General features: G+C 60.6%; 1 protein-coding gene across 2 annotated transcripts; it reads left to right on the top strand.

Moving 5' to 3' along the window:
• The first annotated feature begins 1,069 nt into the window (after window positions 1–1,069).
• Window positions 1,070–16,970, top strand: SAMD14 (sterile alpha motif domain containing 14). 2 transcript variants are annotated; one of them, XM_026513124.4, is made up of 10 exons: window positions 1,070–1,568; window positions 4,890–4,944; window positions 10,628–10,794; window positions 11,298–11,586; window positions 12,304–12,391; window positions 12,491–12,565; window positions 12,670–12,829; window positions 14,008–14,127; window positions 14,212–14,367; window positions 15,227–16,970. In XM_026513124.4, the coding sequence occupies exons 2-10, from the start codon at window positions 4,902–4,904 to the stop codon at window positions 15,380–15,382; spliced, it is 1,254 nt and encodes a 417-aa protein (XP_026368909.1). In that variant the 5' UTR covers window positions 1,070–1,568; window positions 4,890–4,901; the 3' UTR covers window positions 15,383–16,970. The 2 variants fall into 2 exon arrangements, with proteins under 2 accessions (XP_026368909.1, XP_057173908.1); XM_057317925.1 differs by lacking the exon at window positions 10,628–10,794 and having other exon boundaries at window positions 1,071–1,568.
• The last annotated feature ends 105 nt before the right edge of the window (window positions 16,971–17,075 follow it).

Here is a 17,075-nt window from a genome sequence, read left to right as displayed (position 1 = left end):
GAGTGACATTGATAATCGGGGAAAGTGCTTTCCTACAATGCAGGGCTCCTACGCCATCACAGTACGGTAGCTTCTTGATCATTATGCTATCTCCCCGGGCTGGCCTGCCACCACCTCCAGCTCACCACTCCAAGTGTGATCTCATCCCCCCCCCCCCCCCCCGGACTCCAGCCTCCAGCCAAGGCCTCCTTCTCCCTCCCTGGCCAGCGGTCCTCAAATCTGGTCAATTTCTTCCATTCTGTATCCTGAATAGTGCTCAGCTTGATCTGCGATCTTCATGCCTACCGCCCTCCTCTGTCACCAGTCTCACCAAGGCTCTTCCTGCCTCAGGCTGCCCTCTCCAATCCACTCTCCACAGAGGAGCCAAAGAGTTCTCCTAAAAAGCAAATCTGAGCCCCTCACTCCTCGGTTACTTTCCCGTCTGGCTCCCAGGATAAGCTGAAGCACCCCCTCCACCCCTGCACCTTCTCAGCCTCACTCCTCTTCCTCTCTTGCCCTCCACCCCCCAGCCCCACTAGCACTTCTACCCAGCCCTGGCCTGCAGGGGTAGCCAACACAGCACCTTCACCTGGAAGGCTCCCCGATCACCTCCACCTCCACCCTCACCCACCCCCAGGCCGCCCCGGCATCCTTCGGTGCGCCGTCTCGGCGCCGCCGAAGTGTCCTCTGTGAACCGGGGCTCAGGGCGCCCGGGCTTGTGAGGGCCTCCCCACTTGTCTGTCCACCCCCCCCCCCCCCCACAACGCCGCGAGCGCCGACGCCTTGGCCCGGGTCGTTCTATTCCCCTAGGTGCCCCCAGGCCTTGGTGCACATGATTGCTCGATGGACGTCCAAAGCCGGGATGAATCGGGAGCCCTCACAGACCTCGCGGAGGAGGCGGAAGCCCGGTGGGTCCAGAGGCGGGGCCGCTCGCACCCCCCGGACTTCCGCGGCCGGAGTAGTAGCGGCAACTCGGAATCCCCTCGCCCGGCAGCCGCGCGGGGCCGCCTCCTCCCTCCCCTCCTGCCGCCTCCGCCCCCTCTCCCTCCCTCCCGCCCGCTCTTTGTCTCCCGGCGCCAGCCTCCCCGCCACGCGCCCCCCGCACCGCCCCTTCCCGGGAGACCCCCGCGGACGCGACGCGACGCGTGTCTGCCTGCCCGGCGGGGGGCCTGCGTCCGGCGGGGCCCGGCTGGCGGCGGGGCGGGGAGGTGGTTCCCTCCCTCTTTCCCTCCCTCCTCCCTGGCTCACACGCACACACACAAACACGCGCACACACACGCGCGCACACACGCGTACACGCGCGCGCGCACGGAGCATCCTCCCGTCAGGGCTCTGGTCCAGCCCCGCCCGCGCCTCCCGCTCCCCGCAAACCCTCTCCTTCTCTCCCGCTCCCCCCCATCCCCTCCGGCTCCCGGACCCTCGGCGCCCGCGCCCGCCCCTCTCCCGGGATGGAGCGGCTCGAGCCTGCCCGCAGCCCCCCGCGGCCGGGGTGACGGCCCCCCGCCCCTCCCCGCCTGGCCCGCGCCCCGAGCACCATGGGCCTGAGGGGCTCCCGCGGCGCCGGACGCTGAAGATGATTGGTGCTGGAGGTGAGGACCCCGACGTGGACGGGGAAGCAGAGCCGGGGTCACCGGGGCTCGTGGCGGGACCCTGAGTGAGGTCGGATAGGGCCTTTCTTCCCTATCCTGGGGGGCCGCGCGGAGCTGGGGTGCTGGGCTGCCGGGGGAGGGGGCGGAGATAGGATTTGTGTCCCTAATCCTCTCCCTCCCGGAGAAATTAATTTTAAAAAACTGGTGTGGGGGGAGGGGGAGAGGGCTTAACTCCTTCCTGCCCGGCGTGGAGTTGGATGGCTGGACCGGAGAGAAACTAGCCGCCCGGCCCCAACTGGGAGTGCGGTAGGTGCCCCGGCCTCCGCCGCGCGGGGAGCGCGGTCCCACTCGTCCGTCGCCGCAGCTGGGGCCTAGGGGAGGGGGCGCCGCGTTCTCCAGCTCTCCGCTGCCCCCCTGCCCCCAGCCTCCCCTCCCGGGCCTTTCCTTCCCGGGTCTTTCCCAGTTGCACTTCTGTCTTGGTCTCTTTCTTCTCTTCCCGGGCCCCTTTCCTCTTGCCTGCCCCGCTGGGGCCTGCCCCTCTCCCTACAGCCGCCCCTTCCTCGAAGCCCTCCCTGGGGCCTCACTCCGTGCAGAGGGAGCCTGGCCTCCACCACTGCTTTCCCCGCCCGCCCCACTCATCTCTTTCCTCCTCTTTCCTCCTTCTCTCTGGAGCTCTGTGGACAGTCTCCACCAGCCTGTTCCTACTTCCCACTCCCCTCTGGCGCTTGTGTACCCTTTCTCTTCTTCCCTGGCTCCGGGGAAGCCTCCCTTACTCTCCGAGAAGTCAAGGGTCATAGGTGCTACTCTTCTGGGAATTGGAAGCTCTGGGAGGAGGGAGTGGCCTGGTAGCCTCAGTACCCAGGCTGTGTTCAGAAGGGCAGGTTCATTTCCACCTTGTGGCAGTTCCTGGTTAATTGTGTGCCTATGAGAGAGAGAGAGAGAATGTGTGTGTGTGTAGGAGGGTGAAGGGGGGTGGTTTTCCAAAGCTCAGTTTTGGTGACAGGGGCCTGGTGACCCCTTGGATGGCCTGCTTCCCAGAGTTCCCCATGGAACAGTGTAGGATGGGTCCCCCATACACACCCCAGGTTGTTAGTGGTTGAAGAGAGGGAGGGAAAGCCATTTGTGCTGAATCAGGATGGGTTAGGCACAGGTGTGAGCTGGAAGGCCCAGCCTACCCCAGAGGATACCCGAAAGAGGACTCTATCCACCAGGGGGTCTTCACCCAGGACTGGGACTTTGACTAAAGAACACATGGGATCTCCATTCTCAGCTAATCTAAGAGAGGAGGCACCACTACTGACCTCAGGGAGCCTCCATTCTGATGGGAGAGACCCTTCTTATCTTCAGAGAGTCCCTAATCTGATGGGGGAATACCCTCCCTTCTCCTCAGGGGGCTCCCATCTGATGCAAGAGAGATATGACCCATTTAGGGAATCAGTGAAGTATGAAAAACCCCTATTTCCCAGGGGTTGGGGAAGGGTGAATTTAGAAATTGTGTGGACAAATGGGAGGAGGGAGCGCTGTCTAGGACAGCTTTCTGGAAGAGGGGGCAGCCAGGTCCTGGTCAGCTGAGGCTTTGTGATTGAATGAGGGAATTTCGCTCCTTCTTTGGGGCAGCCTCCCATCCAAGATGGCCCTTCAGGCAGGAAGAGAGGTTCTAGAATTTCTTTGCTACTGGCATCCAGAGTTGAAGAATGGCAAGAGAGTTCTTGGGGGGCCCATGTCCCCTGGCCCCTTCTCATATCTCATTTCCTGCTTTCAGCCCCAAGCATCCATGGAGCTTGGGGTGGAGATGGTTTAGAAGCTTCTCCCAGTCCTAGACAGTATGGTCAGCTTCCCTTCCTCTACCTTTCTCCCTTCTCCCCGCAGGGTCCTCTCCTCAGCGCGCCCTCCAAAACTGCAGGTTATCCCCCAGGATAGGGCTGGAGGGCAGGAGACAGGTGGAGGTTGAATTCCGCCTCTTACCTCCTGCATCTCAGTTTTCCCATCTGTAAAGTGGGGATACTATGAATCTCAAGCCTGCATGGCTCACCATGAGATGATGTATATGTAATATCAGGAGAGAAATGTTGGAAAAGACTCCAGCAAGCAGGACGCCTAGCCTTCCCATGCCTGTCAAATGCATGTCTAGGCCAGCGCCCTGCTCTACTCGTGGGCACCTGAGTGTTCGCAGTAATTGGAGTTCATGTCCCAGCCCTGCAGTGTGCCCCTGCCGCTGAGCTTCCCCCCGTCCCCTTGTCCAGTATTCCCCTTCCCCTCTAACACCCAGGTTTAAGGCTGCGGGCCTCCTGCATCTGCTAGGAAGCCCGCCCAAGCTGTCTCAGCAGCGTGCGTCCTGCTTCCCCACCTGCCTCCCTCCTTGCTTCCCACCAAAAGGCAAAAGCAAACCAAACCCCTACCCTTCACACTTCCTGCCGGAACACACTTGCATCACTAGATTTGGCTGTCCACCGCGGTGCTATGAGTACTCCTCACAGCTTCTGCATCTGTGAGTCTGTCTGGAACTGTGAGAACTGCGGGTTTGTCAAGAACAGGGGCCCTGCTGATGGTGCCAGTTTCCTGAACAGCTCGTGTTCAGGACGGCAGGTGGTGAGCACACCAGTGGTGGGGGTGGGGGGCAGGCAGGACTGGGTGATGGACGGGAAGATGGATGGGTAGTTAGTATGAACTGATGGGTGCAGAGATGGGAGGGTGGATGGATAGGTAGATGGACGGACGGACGGATGGATGGATGGATGGGTGGGCAAGTAGATGGATGGCTACGTAGGTGGGCAGGTAGATGGATGGATGGTTGGATGGAAGGACCTGGATTCTGCTCCTGATTTTGCCATTGGCTTGTTATGTGACCTTGAGCCAGTCATTCTCCCCTCTGTTTCTTTATTTGGAAAATGAGAGGATTGGATTTAATAATCCCCCAAGATTTCTCCCAGGTTTGCTGTTGGACAGTTTATGATGATCGGACGTTTTGGGGGAATGCCGATGATGGAAAGGCCCAAGGCTCTGAAGGGGGGGAGGTTCAGTGAGCCGTGTGAAAGCACACGGCAAATCAGCTCGGACCCAAACCACAGGACTCCGCCTGTGTCTACACCCTGGATTTGCTTCTGCCCCCTACTCCTCTACTTCTGCCTCCTGCCCCAACTCCCACCGTCTGGGGTATGGTTCAGACGACTTCTTTTCCAAGGGGCTGCAGGAAGAGTTCTAAGGGAAGGTGAGGGGCCAGAAGGCCAGGAGCAGGCGGCCAGTGGCAGGTCCCTTGTCTCCCCTCACCACCCTGAATCTCTTACGTAGTCTCTCTCTCTCCCCGCCCTCCGTTCCCCTCAGCTCTCTTGAGTCATGGCTTCTTCAAAGCTACGAGAACCTGCGGATGAGGTTTTCGGTAAGTTCTATTTGCTCTAACTCCAGCCAAGGCCACCGGCACTGGGGGGATTCCCTCTGGGACATCAGTGTGTGCCTTTGTGTGAGTGTGTGTGTGTGTGTGTGTGTGTGTGTGTGTATTGTGGCCTGGCGGCCTGCGTCTCTGTCTTAACACTCTATGCCAATGACAACCACAACGATAAGGGTCTCCATTTGTGAAGTGCTGTCTCATGTCAGGTACGAGGCTCACACCCCATCGCACAACGTCACTTACGCCCACGACAATGCCAAGAGGTGAACCCATTGTACAGACAAGGAGCCGAGAGTACGGAGTGCTGAAGTGACTTGCTTTAAAGATCACGTGGCAGGTTAGGGGCAGAGCTAGAAGGGCCTGGAAGTCCGGACTGTGCGGCTATGTACCATATCCAGCCCAGGGGATAGCCATTCCCTCCACATCGTGTGGGAACGGAGCTCGGCCTGCAGGATATGCATGGAAATCAAATACGTAGAACACAGAGCCCTGGTGCCCCCAGGCCGACCCCCTCTGTACACGCTGGGGTACACGCACACCCCCGCAGGCTGTCTGCTGTGCGGTGTGGGCAAAGCCCACCCGGACAGGGCAGAGCGCCCAGCATGCCCCAGGGTGGAAAGGCTGCTTCCCAGCTGGATTTGGGGGAAGAGTCAAGGAGCAAGGAACGGGAGGACCGGGAGGACCGGGAGGATCACGGAGGGGGAGGTGGGGACAGAAGCCATTGCCCGAAGCCTGTAGCCTGGGAGCGGAGCGGCCCTTGGGACTCTCCCGTTGGTGTGCAGCCTCAAGGGGCTCCCGGCTTCTCTTCGTCTCTGCCTTCCCTCCCCTCCCCTCTTCCCCCTCCCCAGCTCACCCCTTTCTCCCCTGAGTGGCCACTTGCCCTGGCAATGCCAGGGACTGCTGCTTCCCTGCTCCTGGGAGTGCTGATTTCCTGGCCTCCCTGGGGCGCATGGAATGGAGGGTTTGCCTGTGGGACTCCTCCAGCCTCCAGCTGCCTCTGGGCCTCTCAGACTCTTGGGTCTCACCATCTGCACCCAGGCCTGGCCGGACAGAAGTGAGCTCCCCCTCTCCCAGTCTTCTGGGCCTCCACTCCCACCCCCACCCCAACCCTTCCTGTTTTTCCTTCTCCCGGACCTGCTGAGGTGGCTCTAGGATGCCTTGCCTGCTTCCTGATACGAAAGGAATTAAATATTCATGACTCCCCACTGCCCAGGGCTGGGGAGAGAAAGACAGAGAGACAGACCCACACAGAGATGGACGGAGGCCAGGGACCCAGGTAGAGCCAGGACCAGAGGGGAGGCAGGCCCCACCTGGCCTCAGAAACACCTCAGCACCCCCGGGAGTTCCTTTGCTCCCTAGACCCTCCAAGGTAAGCGGCCCCACAGTCCTGATGTGGCCCAGAGTCAGAAGAAGGGTCCTTCTCCCTGGCCCCGGGGGGGCTGGGCACCAGCTGAGGGCTGGAGGTGGAGGGGATGTTCGGCAGCTCCCTGCCCCACCGCCCAGAACAGCAAGAATGCTAGTCAGGGAGCCAGGAGGCCTGGATGCTCTCCTTAACTCCCTCCGCACCTCTGGCCAAACCTTTCCTCTCCAAGCCTCAGTTTCCCCACCTGTAAAATGAGGGGTTGGACTCACCAGTCGTGCCCATCTCTGCCTCAAAAGAGGTGTAGGGGGCTTGTTTGTTACACACTGAGTCTCTGGAGCCAGACTGCCTATCACCCTGGCCCCTCTCTGCAGAGGTCAGGAGCTCTGGGGCAAATTAAGGCTGCCCCCGGCATTCCTGGAGTTGCTCCCGCCTAGGGTTGTGGGGAGTTGAAATGAGCTAGTGATTGTGAAGCTAGCGCAGTGAGAGCCCAGTAAGGATTCGCAATTGTTACTCTGTGGTTCGGTCCTCAATCCTTGCTGCTTGCAGATAATGCTTGGAGATGCTGTGTCGTGGGGGGAGCAGGGGACAGAGGGCTCCCTCCCTCTGCTCAGCCGCAGGGCCCGGACACAGCAGAAGCAAAGCAGGGGCAGTGAAGGAGCTGGAGGAGTGGTGTCAAGGCTGGGGTCCCACATAGCGGTCCTTTGACAGGCTCTCTCCCCTCGCCAAGCCCCCACCGCTGCCCTGGGACACGTGCAGCAGGTGCTGTGGGGGTCCACCCTCTCCCGCCCCCTGCAGCCAGGCCAGCCCCCTCTCCTTGCAGGCTCCATGGCCCACACCCTCCCTTCTTAGAAGGCTCCTTCTTGTTCTTCCTACAACCTTGGCTCTTTCCTGACACCCAGACAGCCTGGCTGCCTCATCTAAAATAGAGCCCCCAGACCCTGCCTCTTTCTTGCCCTGCACAAATTCCACGGAGCCCCTGCCGTGTGCCAGGCTGTGTGCGAGGCCCCAGGGAGACTGTCACAGGTTAGTGCTGCTCTCGCTGCCGCCGCCACCAGCAGCTCGAGCTCGCTGGGCACGGAGCCACGGGCGTTCTGGGGAACCACCTTATCTGGGTTACCTTATTTGACACTCACACAACCCCGGAAGGAAGTACCTCCTCTTATGACCCCCATTTTACTGAGGTCGAAGCCAATCCCTAAAGGTAAGGAACTTGTCCAGCATCACCCAGTTGGCAAATGGCAGAACTGGATTCAGCCCCGGCCAGCGGCTCTGAACCATGGTCCATACAAGAGCACGCTGCAGAGAGGGGGAAAGGCGGGGGACACAGATGGGGTGAGCTGGGACACCTCCCCCCCCCCGCCCCAGGGCCTGAATGGGGGGCTGAGGGGCGTGGACTTTGTGTTACTGGCTTTGGGACCCACTCCCCCCCCATCCCCACTTCAGCCCTGCCTGGGGTTTCAAAAGCAAGCAATTATGGGACACAGTCAGAAATGTGCATTAGAAAGTTTCTTCTAGTTTGTGGGAAGTGGGGAGGGAGGCAGACAGGAGGCTCAAGGCAGGGAGTGCGGGAGGGCTGGCTGCTGAGGCCACGCTTAGGGGGCAGGGCTTGCGGGCAGGGCTTGCCAGCGGGGCTGGTGAAGACCTGAGTAAGGCCCTTAGTCCAGAGGGAGGAAAGAGGCCATGTTCTAGGGCTGTGAGGAAGGCAAATCAACAGAAGTGTGTTTTGTTTTAAGCACCTACTATGTGCCAGCATCATTCTGGGTTAGAGTCGTGAACAAAATAGAGGAATGTCTGCCCTCACGGAGCTGCCGTTCTAACGAGTGGAGACACAGTACACTAAGTACAATACACAGCACGCCGGAGAACGACACATGACACAGGGAAAAACCAGGCTGGGGTTCTGGGGGGAATTGTACATTGAATAGTCAGTAAAGTCCTCCGTGATAGAAAGCATTTGAGCAAGGACCTGAAGGAGGCAAAAGAGACAACCCTGCAGAAATCTGTGGCAAGAGCCTTGCAGGAAATGGCAAGAGGAAGTGCAAAGGCCCTGAGGTACAGTGAGGCTTGTGTGAGGAAGAGCCAGGAGGCTAGGATGGCCAGAGTGGAGGGAGCAAGAGCGAGAGAAGTAGAAGCTCCGAGAGGTAAGGGGAGCACAGATTGAGTCTGGAAGGCCCCTGGGAGAACTTGGCACTTACTCTGTGTGAGATGAAGTCCCCAGAGGGTTCTGAGCCGAGTAGTGACAAAGGCTGACATGTTTTATCAGGATCACTCTAGCTGCTGCGGTGTTGAAAATAGACTGTCAGTGGGAAAGGGGGGAAAAGGGAAGACCAGCTGGACGGCTTTTGTAATAACTGAGGCAGGAGCTGAGAGTGATCTAGACCAGGGAGGCTGTGTGTCCCCCTCTCCCCTCCCCTCCCTTCCCCTTCTCTCCCCTCCCCTCCCTTCCCCTTCTCTCCCCTCCCCTCCCTTCCCCTTCTCTCCCCTCCCCTCCCCTCCCTTCCTCTCTTCTCCCTGCTTCCTCTGCTCTCTCTCCTCTTCCTCTCTGCGTGGAGGCACGCATGTGCGGCTGTGCACACACAGACACATAGAAACAGCAATTTTACTGCGGGGAGTGGGACGTACAGGGACGAGCATAACGCATTCCATCCTGCGTTCTTCTGTCACTCAACGACCATCAGGTCACGGCCAGCCCCCCACCTCTATCCACTCCTGTTCCCCTGGATTATTTTGAGCCTAATCCAAAATGTCATACATTTCACCATAAAATCTCAGTATGTCTACACATATTTCGGAAGTAGCGCTAACAGGACTTGTAGCTCGGTGAGTTTGTAGGGCGGGAGAAAAGAGTCAAGGGCGACTCCAGCGCGTGGCCTGAGCCGCCGGGGCGATGAGGCTGCCAGTCACAGGTGACATGTATGCCGAAGCTGCCTGTCGGACAGCCAAGGGGAGGGGTCCAGTAGGCAGCTGGACACGTGACCTGCCAGCTGGGGCGGGGCTGAGGGCGAAGGGGAGCTTGGGGCTGTCTGAATGGGGTGGATGATGGGGCCTTTCATGGGGCCAAGGCGCAAAGGGGAAGCCAGTCTGATGCAAGGTGGGAGGTTCATTTCCATGGATTATTCGAGGAGCCTGGGTGCCTTTGACACAGCAAGTTCCCTGGTGGGTGCTGAGGGCCCCAACCTTGGAATTCAGGGAGGGGTCAGGGCTGAACCAGTAGGTGATAGTGAAGCCAGGCCAGCAAGTGGGGTGGCTTAGGGGGTGTCTGCAGAGCAGGCAAGGCAGGGCTGGCATGAGTGATGGGATGGGCAAACCCCGAGATCATGGGGCGGGGGAGTGGGGAAGAAAGGTCTGTCTGGGAAGAAACTCTTCTGCCTGGAGACCCCAAGTTTGGGGGCGCTGCCGAGTGAAGACTTCCTTTCCCAGGGGAGGGGGTGGGAGCGAGTAAGAAGAGAAACTAGGAGCAGTCGGGTTTACCCATGATCCATGGGGCTTGCCTACTCTGCCTTCATCCGGGACCCAGGCCTGCACCACTGACCCCAGGATGGGAGAGGCAGACCATATGGGGGCTGGGTTTTCCCGTTCAGTAGTGCTGGGTCTGAGTGCAGCGCCGGGCATGGCCCAGCAAGCCAGGGTCCCCGTGCAGCCAGTCTCTGGAGCCACTCTACTCAGGCTCAGAGCCCAGACACCGATAGCTGGTGGCTGCAGGCGAGAGACTGAACCTCGCTGAGCCTTAGTTGGCTCAGCTATCAAATCCGTAGAAGGTGCATAATAGCTGTGCCTAGCTTCCTGGGTTGTTTTGAGTCCATAAGGTGCTGTATGAACCTCCCGGCACATAGTAGGCGCTTCGTAAATGGTGGCTCTTATCACCGTGATGGGTCTGGTCTCCCCCCAGCCCTCCTCTCCACAAACCTACCCTCCAGGTGCTCTGGAAGGGGTGCCCCCCGCCCCCCCCGCTCTTCCCTACTTCCCAGCATTGCATAGACCAGCTCCCCAGCCTCCTCTCTACTAAACGCTCACCGGACCTTAGACCAGCTTTGTGGTTCCTCCCCTGACCCATCCAAACAGGACCGTCCTGTCCTCCTCTGTGCCTGTGGGATGTCCCACCACACTGCTGTATTTCCGTGCGGATGTGTCTGGCTTTCTCTGAGACTGTGGGGACCCCGTTCTCCATCTCATCTGTATTCCCAGCGCCCAGCACTCAGAAGCGTTTGTCCAGTGTCTGGGGTGTGAGTGCATGCGGCAGCCTGGGGTTGGGGGCCTCTGGGCTTGCTGTCCTCATGTGTCTGGTCTCGGCCCCCTTCGCCTGGTTCACAGACCTGGACTTGGCTGTGCCAGAGACCGTCAGACTGGACAGCAGTTTACACAAGGCCCGAGCCCAGCTACTGGCCAAGGGCCGGAGACACCGGCCCTCCCGATCCAGGCTCCGGGACAGCGCCAGCTCCGCAGAGGAGGGTGAAGGCTCCGATGGGCCCGGAGGCAAGGTTGGGACAACACTGCCAATCACGCATACCCTACCCACGCTCTTGCCCCCGGACAATCCCTCCAAACCCTTTTCCAGGGAAACCACACTCCCAGACTTCTGACATAGTGACGCCAACAACGGTTACCTGCATTCACTATGGCTCGCGTGAAACTTTTAAGCAAAGTATTATCATTCCCATCTTCACATGGGGAAACTGAGGCTCCAAGAGGTTCAGGAACAAATTCACACAGGAAGGGAAGGAAGTGGGATTCAACCCCAGCCGACGTGGCTGAAGGCCCCCCCAGCTCCCACCTCTCACTGCCCAGGCCCCCCCCCCATGGCCCCGCGGGCACGAGGACAACCCTCCCCTCCCTGAGTCCCCCAGCTCCTCGCTGCTCCGGAGCCTCTGAGCCTCCGAGCCTCCGAGCCTCCGGGGTCGCAGTCTGCAGAGTGAGAGCAACGCCCAGCCCCTTGGGGATTCGGAGAGGAGGGTTGGCAGTGAGCGGCCGCCCCCTCCCCCAGGTGACCGACGGCTGCGGGAGCCCCCTGCACCGGCTGCGCTCGCCTCTGCACTCGGGCCCGGGGTCCCCGGCCGGGGGCTCTTTCTGCCTGGAGCCTCCGGGGTTGCGACGCAGCCTAGACGAAGACGAACCTCCGCCCTCGCCGCTCACACGCTACCGGCCCCTGCACAACGCCGCGTCGCACGAGGGCCTGGCCGCCGCGTCCGGCTCGCCGCCGCGCTCCGCGCCCTCCTCGGACAGCTCGCCCAGCTTCGTGCGCCGCCACCCGCGCGCGGAGCCCCACAGCGAAGGTGAGCGGCGGGCGGCGCGGCACCCCCTGCTGGCGAGCGCTGGGACTGCAGCGGCCCGTGCCGGTTCATGGTGGGGGGGGGGGGGACACACGGAGGCTCCCTCCATCACTTACTGAGCGCCTACAACGTGCCAGACACTGTTGGGCACTGGGACACACAAGTAAGGAAACAGGCAGCCTTTGCCCTCACGAGGCTTGCAGTTTTGGGGAGAAACAATCTAATCATTCCTTACAGTTTAAGGGAGAAGTGATCAAATCATCCCTTAATTAAATGTATAGTTACAAGTTGTAATAAGTGCTCTGTGAGAAACGTGCACGGTTGCAGCGGCGGGAGGGGGGGACGTAGCGGGGTGAAAGGACATGGGGGGAGCCTCCTGTAAGCCTTCTCTGAGAAAGTGACACGCGAGCCAAGATGGGAAGGCTGGTTAGAAGTCAGTCGGGATAAAATGAACAGGGAATCGTCGCGGTCCCTCCTTTTTCATGGTTTGCATAAGGCTTTCATAAATATCCCATGAAATAAGCAGGTGTTCTTGTGGGTCAGGTGTTATCCCCATATTTGAGATGAAGGAAGCTCAGAGAGGTAGAGTGAGTCGTCCAAAGTCACACAGCTAGTGAAGGGCACCAGAGCCAACTTGCCTGCTTCTAAGTCGAAAGAGGCAGCTGAAGGAGGCGGGCAAGCTACCACACGGGCTATTTCCTTCCCTCTCTTCCCCAAAAGATGACAGCCGGGATGCCAGCCCACCTGAGCCCGCCAGCCCCACCATTGGCCTGGATAAGAAGACTCGCCGAAAGTTCCTGGACCTGGGGTGAGTGGAGAAGGGGCCGGAAGCAAAGGCCTGGAGCTTTGGGGTGCAGGGTAGCACGGTGGGCAGCACTGCCCCACTCCCCCCTGCCCTCCCTCACAGGGTCACCTTACGCCGAGCGTCCACTAGCAAGAGCCGGAAGGACAAGGGCAGCAACCGTTTGTCCATGGGCAGCAGGTAAGCGGTCCGCGCTGTGCCTCAGCCACAGCTTCGCCCGTGGTTCCCTGGGGGCCCGGCCGTCCCCGGGGTGCCCACGCCCATGCTGGGTGCTCTCTCTCCAGGGAGTCAGTGGAGGGGTCCGGCAGGTCAGGGGGCTCCCCGTTCCTGCCCTTTTCCTGGTTCACAGACAGCGGCAAGGGCTCGGCGTCCTCTGGCAGCACCACCTCGCCCGCCTGCTCCCCTAAACACGAGGGCTTCAGCCCTAAGAAGTCAGCTTCTCAGGTGAGTCCGCGGCCTCCCTGCCCCCGTACTGGGCCCAGACTCAGGTGACATGAGGAGATGGTACTTCCCCCGGCTCAGGCTGGGATCCAGGCATTCCTGGGGTCCGTTTGTCTATCCATGGAGCCATTCAGTGATTCATCAGTTCATCCATTCCCTGAGTTCATTCATTCACTTGTTCACTCATTCGTATTCTGAGTAGTTCCTCCGTTGAGTCATTCACCGCGTGCAGCCCATGGAAGCTCGGCTTCCCCTGTTACCCTCCCGGCCCGAGGCCTCCTCCGCGCCTGCTGACTCCGCCTGGCTCCCCTGTCTCAGTTGCTGGGCCGCCTGTGTGGTGGGCTGAGGCTTGGAGGAAGACGGGATGAAGGGGGCCCAAACTAGCCAGTGCTCGGGAAGCTCGTGACCCTGTGGGAGAAGTGGGGGACAAAAGTGGCCACGCGGGACTGTGTCTGCTCATGCCACACTCTACGCTACACAAGGCTCTGAGCGCCGTCTTTGCTTTCCTTTCACGAACCACAGGCGCTTACCCCAGTTGTACAGATGAACGAAGGGAGGCCCAGAGAGAAGGGTCTTGCCACGTGGGCTCGTTGCCGGGTTCTGGGGTTGTTCCTTAGGTGCTCCTGGGGCAGAGGAGATCAGAAAGCTGCGAATTCAGGGGAGAGAGAGCTCCGTCTGGCTTGGGACTTCCGTCTTTCCTCTCTCCCTGCACACACTCCCTCCATCTCTTCCTTCCCCCGTGCTGGGCCCTCGGATAGCATGGTGAACAGACAGCCCAGGGCCACATAGAGCTTCTGATCTCTACCCGGGCACTTACAAGCCGGGGTGCTAGAGGCTATGATGGGGAGGCACAGAGGGAGAACCCCTAACCTAGCCTGGGGGAATCCTGGTCAGCTGCCTGCAGGCTGGGACACCTAGTCTGAGACCTCTGCCATTCCTGCTAACTATTCTGCCTCACTTCTAGCCCCATGACCTACGGGCCTTTCATCCTCAGGCCTCCCATGACTCCCCATGTCCTCTGTGCCCGCCCAGCCCTTGGTTTGTGCATAGGAAGCACTGAGCTACTCCTGGTGCCCAGTCCCCAGCTTCAGCTCCATCCAAATGAGAGCTGTGGGTTGGGGGGACCCCCCTGGGCTTGGGGGTGAGCTCTCTCCTCAGCGGCATGCACCCCTCCTCTCTAGGAATCCACCCTGAGTGATGACTCCACACCCCCTAGCAGCAGCCCCAAGATCCCAAGTGGTCCCCGGCAGGAGACCAAGTGCTCCTACCCCTACCACACACTGTCCCAGTCTTCAGATGAGGTAAGCAAGCCCTGACCTCTGAGTGTGGGGCGTGCAGGCCACAGGCCATGTCTTCCTGCTCACTGTCCTTGGTCTCTACCCCAGTTCCTGGATGAACCCCTCCCCACTGTCCACCACTGGACCAGCCAGCAGGTGGGCCAGTGGCTGCACAGCCTGAACCTGGAGCAGTACGCCGCCGAGTTCGCCGCGCGGCAGGTGGATGGGCCCCAGCTCCTGCAGCTGGACGGAAGCAAACTGAAGGTGGGCAGAGGAGGAGAGCCGGGACCCAGCCAGTGCCCAAGGCAACTTTCCAGGATTGGGGGCCCCCCACCCTAATCTTTCATTGCCTCTAAGGCCACTACCCTGACCTCTGACCTCTGACCTCTGGGCAAGGTCCTTGGCCTGATCTTTGCACTCTAGCATGGGTCCCCCGTCTGCCTCAAAACTCGAGCCCAGTCCTTCAGTTTGACCTTCAAGCCCCAGCCCAAGGCTCCAGGTTAACATTGACCTCTAGGACCGTCGCATCACCTGACTCTTGATTCTGAGTCTCCTGCTGTCCGAAGAAATCAGGCCTCTCCCTGATCACCTTGCCTGATTCTCAGTCTTGGAGGCTGCTGGTAGTCAGGGGAGGTTGTGGGGGGGTGGGGTCTCGGGTCTCTGTGCTGGGAGGTTTCTGGCCTGTTCCCTACCCTCCACTACATTGCTTAGGCAAGTGGTGTTGAGGACAGGCCCCAGGAAGTCTCTGGATGGGGAGGGGCCTCAGCCGCTGACTAGCAGTGTGACCTTGGGCAAGTCACTCCCTATCTGTGGGCCCAGGGGTGGGGAGGGGGGCAGGGATCGTGCCAAAGCTGAACTCCTGAGTGGAAGAATGGGAGTCGAATATTGCCAGGGGTAGGGGCAGGGGGCAAAAGGTCTGGTAGCCTCCATCAGCATCTTTCCCAAAGGCTCCCCTTCAGAATTCTGATCCGCGGGTCAGTCTGGGAGGTGGAGGTCACACTTCAGTGAGGACTCTCCGAGCTCCAGGCAGAGTACCCCCAGGGCACAGAGAAGCTGGGGCTGGGGTTGGCCGGGGCCCGAGTGATGCTGGGGCTCCTTCCCTCACCCGTGAATTCCTCCCCAGAGCCTGGGGCTCAGCAACTCGCATGACCGGACGCTGGTGAAGCGGAAGGTGAAGGAGCTGGCCGCCGCCGCTGAGAAGGAGCGCAAGGCCCAGGAGAAGGCCGCACGGCAGCGTGAGAAGCTCCGGCGCAGGGAGCAGGAGGCCAAGAAGAGCTAGGGGCTGGCGGGGGGCAGGCACTGGCACCCAGGCGCTGGTGGCCGCCGGGCACGGTGGGCGCAGGCCTCAGCGGGGAGGCGGGGCCTGGGCGCCAAGCTTGGGCTGGCCGGGCCCCACACTCTCAGGGGGTACATGCCCTCTCTCACCCTGTCACTGTCTGGACCCAGATCCCCCAGAAAGGGAGACCCCGGGAGAGGGCCCAGCGATAAATCCGGTTTTAAGGACTTGTTTGGCACAGAGTTCCTAGGGGAGCTGGCAGGACACGGGCAGAGGACAGAGAGGCCGGGGCTGAAGCAAGTCTGGGCTCCCCGAGGCACCCGGGTCAGTCTGACCCTCTGCCCTCAGGCCGTGGCGGTGCTGGCCAGCGGTGAGCTAGGACGCCTGCCGGCTTGCCTGCCTGCCCGCTAGAGGCTCTGAGATGGGGCCCCGGTCCCAGGGCTTAGAGAGGTAGGAAGCATCGCAGCAGGGGCGGCGGGTGATAGAGCAGCTCTTCTCTAGCTCTCCGAGGTGGCTGTGTGCTGGGAGAGCGCTCTTCTGCTCCCAGGGGAGGCGGGCAGGCACTGCAGCAACCTGCACTCAGGGCTAGACTCCCAGTCTGCACTCAACGGGAGAGCGGCGAGAGCGGGGAGAGCAGCATGGTTACCCCCACGATCTTTGCCAGGACTTTAGGAGCAGAAAGGGACGATGAAAACGTCCTTCCCCTTCCCTGTCCTGTGGGTCCCAATGGTGAGATGGCATCCATACAGGCCTGCCCCTCCTGGGGCCCACTCAAGGCCTGGTCTTTGACCTGCTCTCTAGCACAGGGCCCACTTCTCTTGTTCCCTCAGAGGACAGCTGAGCCCTCTCTGGGGACAGAGCAAATTTGGAAGCTGGGGGAAAGGGAACAGAGGACACCCCCGCCGGTGCCTAGGTGGCAATGAACGGGTGAATCCTCACCCCAGCCAGGTAGAGAGGCAAAATCTGGGAGTTCCCCTGGAATCTTCTGGAAGGGTTCATCAGCCTTCCCCCATGTGCTCTGGTCCCTGTTGGAGCCTCAGTGGGTTCCAGAACTGGCACAGTTGTGCCGGCTCTGGTCCCCTGCACCACAAAGAAGGGTGGGGCCAGACCCCTGGGTAGGGGTGGGATCTATCCCAGCGGCCCGGGGATGACATCTGTCCTTGTAAGGAGGGAGCGTTAGGTGCAGCACTGGCCGGCAGCTTCTGGAGGATTGGCCAGTGACCAGTGGGGCCGGGGGCCCTCTGATTAGAAGTCCCCGTCCACCTCCACCTGCCTACAGTGGCGGACAGGACCCAACGCATGTCAACTCCCCTCATTCTTGCTCAGGGGCTGTGGCTTCAGGGCCACCCCTGCTCTGGCCACGGTCTGGTCCCGGGGACTCAGGCCTTTACTCCTCTCTGCTGTCTGTGCGGGGAGAGGAGCTTCAGAGGAAACAGATATGGGGGCACCAGTACCGTCGGGGCCTGTTGGAGGGGCTGGTGGGGAGGGTGGAAGGCACCCAGGCCTTTGAAACTATCAGGAGCTATATGGGCGCCCACCTGCATGTGAAGGGGGGGTGGTACTCAATTTATTTCAATAAACACTTACGATGTGCCAGTGACCTCTGTCTGCCCCCGCTGGGAGGCCGGGCTGGGACAGCAGGCAGCGCTGGGTCCGGAGTGTGGAGGGGGTGACACGTGTGTCCCCAGGGGCCGCA

This window comes from Ursus arctos, unplaced genomic scaffold, assembly GCF_023065955.2.
Source record: "Ursus arctos isolate Adak ecotype North America unplaced genomic scaffold, UrsArc2.0 scaffold_24, whole genome shotgun sequence".
NCBI lineage: Eukaryota > Metazoa > Chordata > Mammalia > Carnivora > Ursidae > Ursus > Ursus arctos.
Note: the sequence above shows the minus strand (reverse complement) of the source record. Positions and strands in the feature narration are given on the sequence as shown.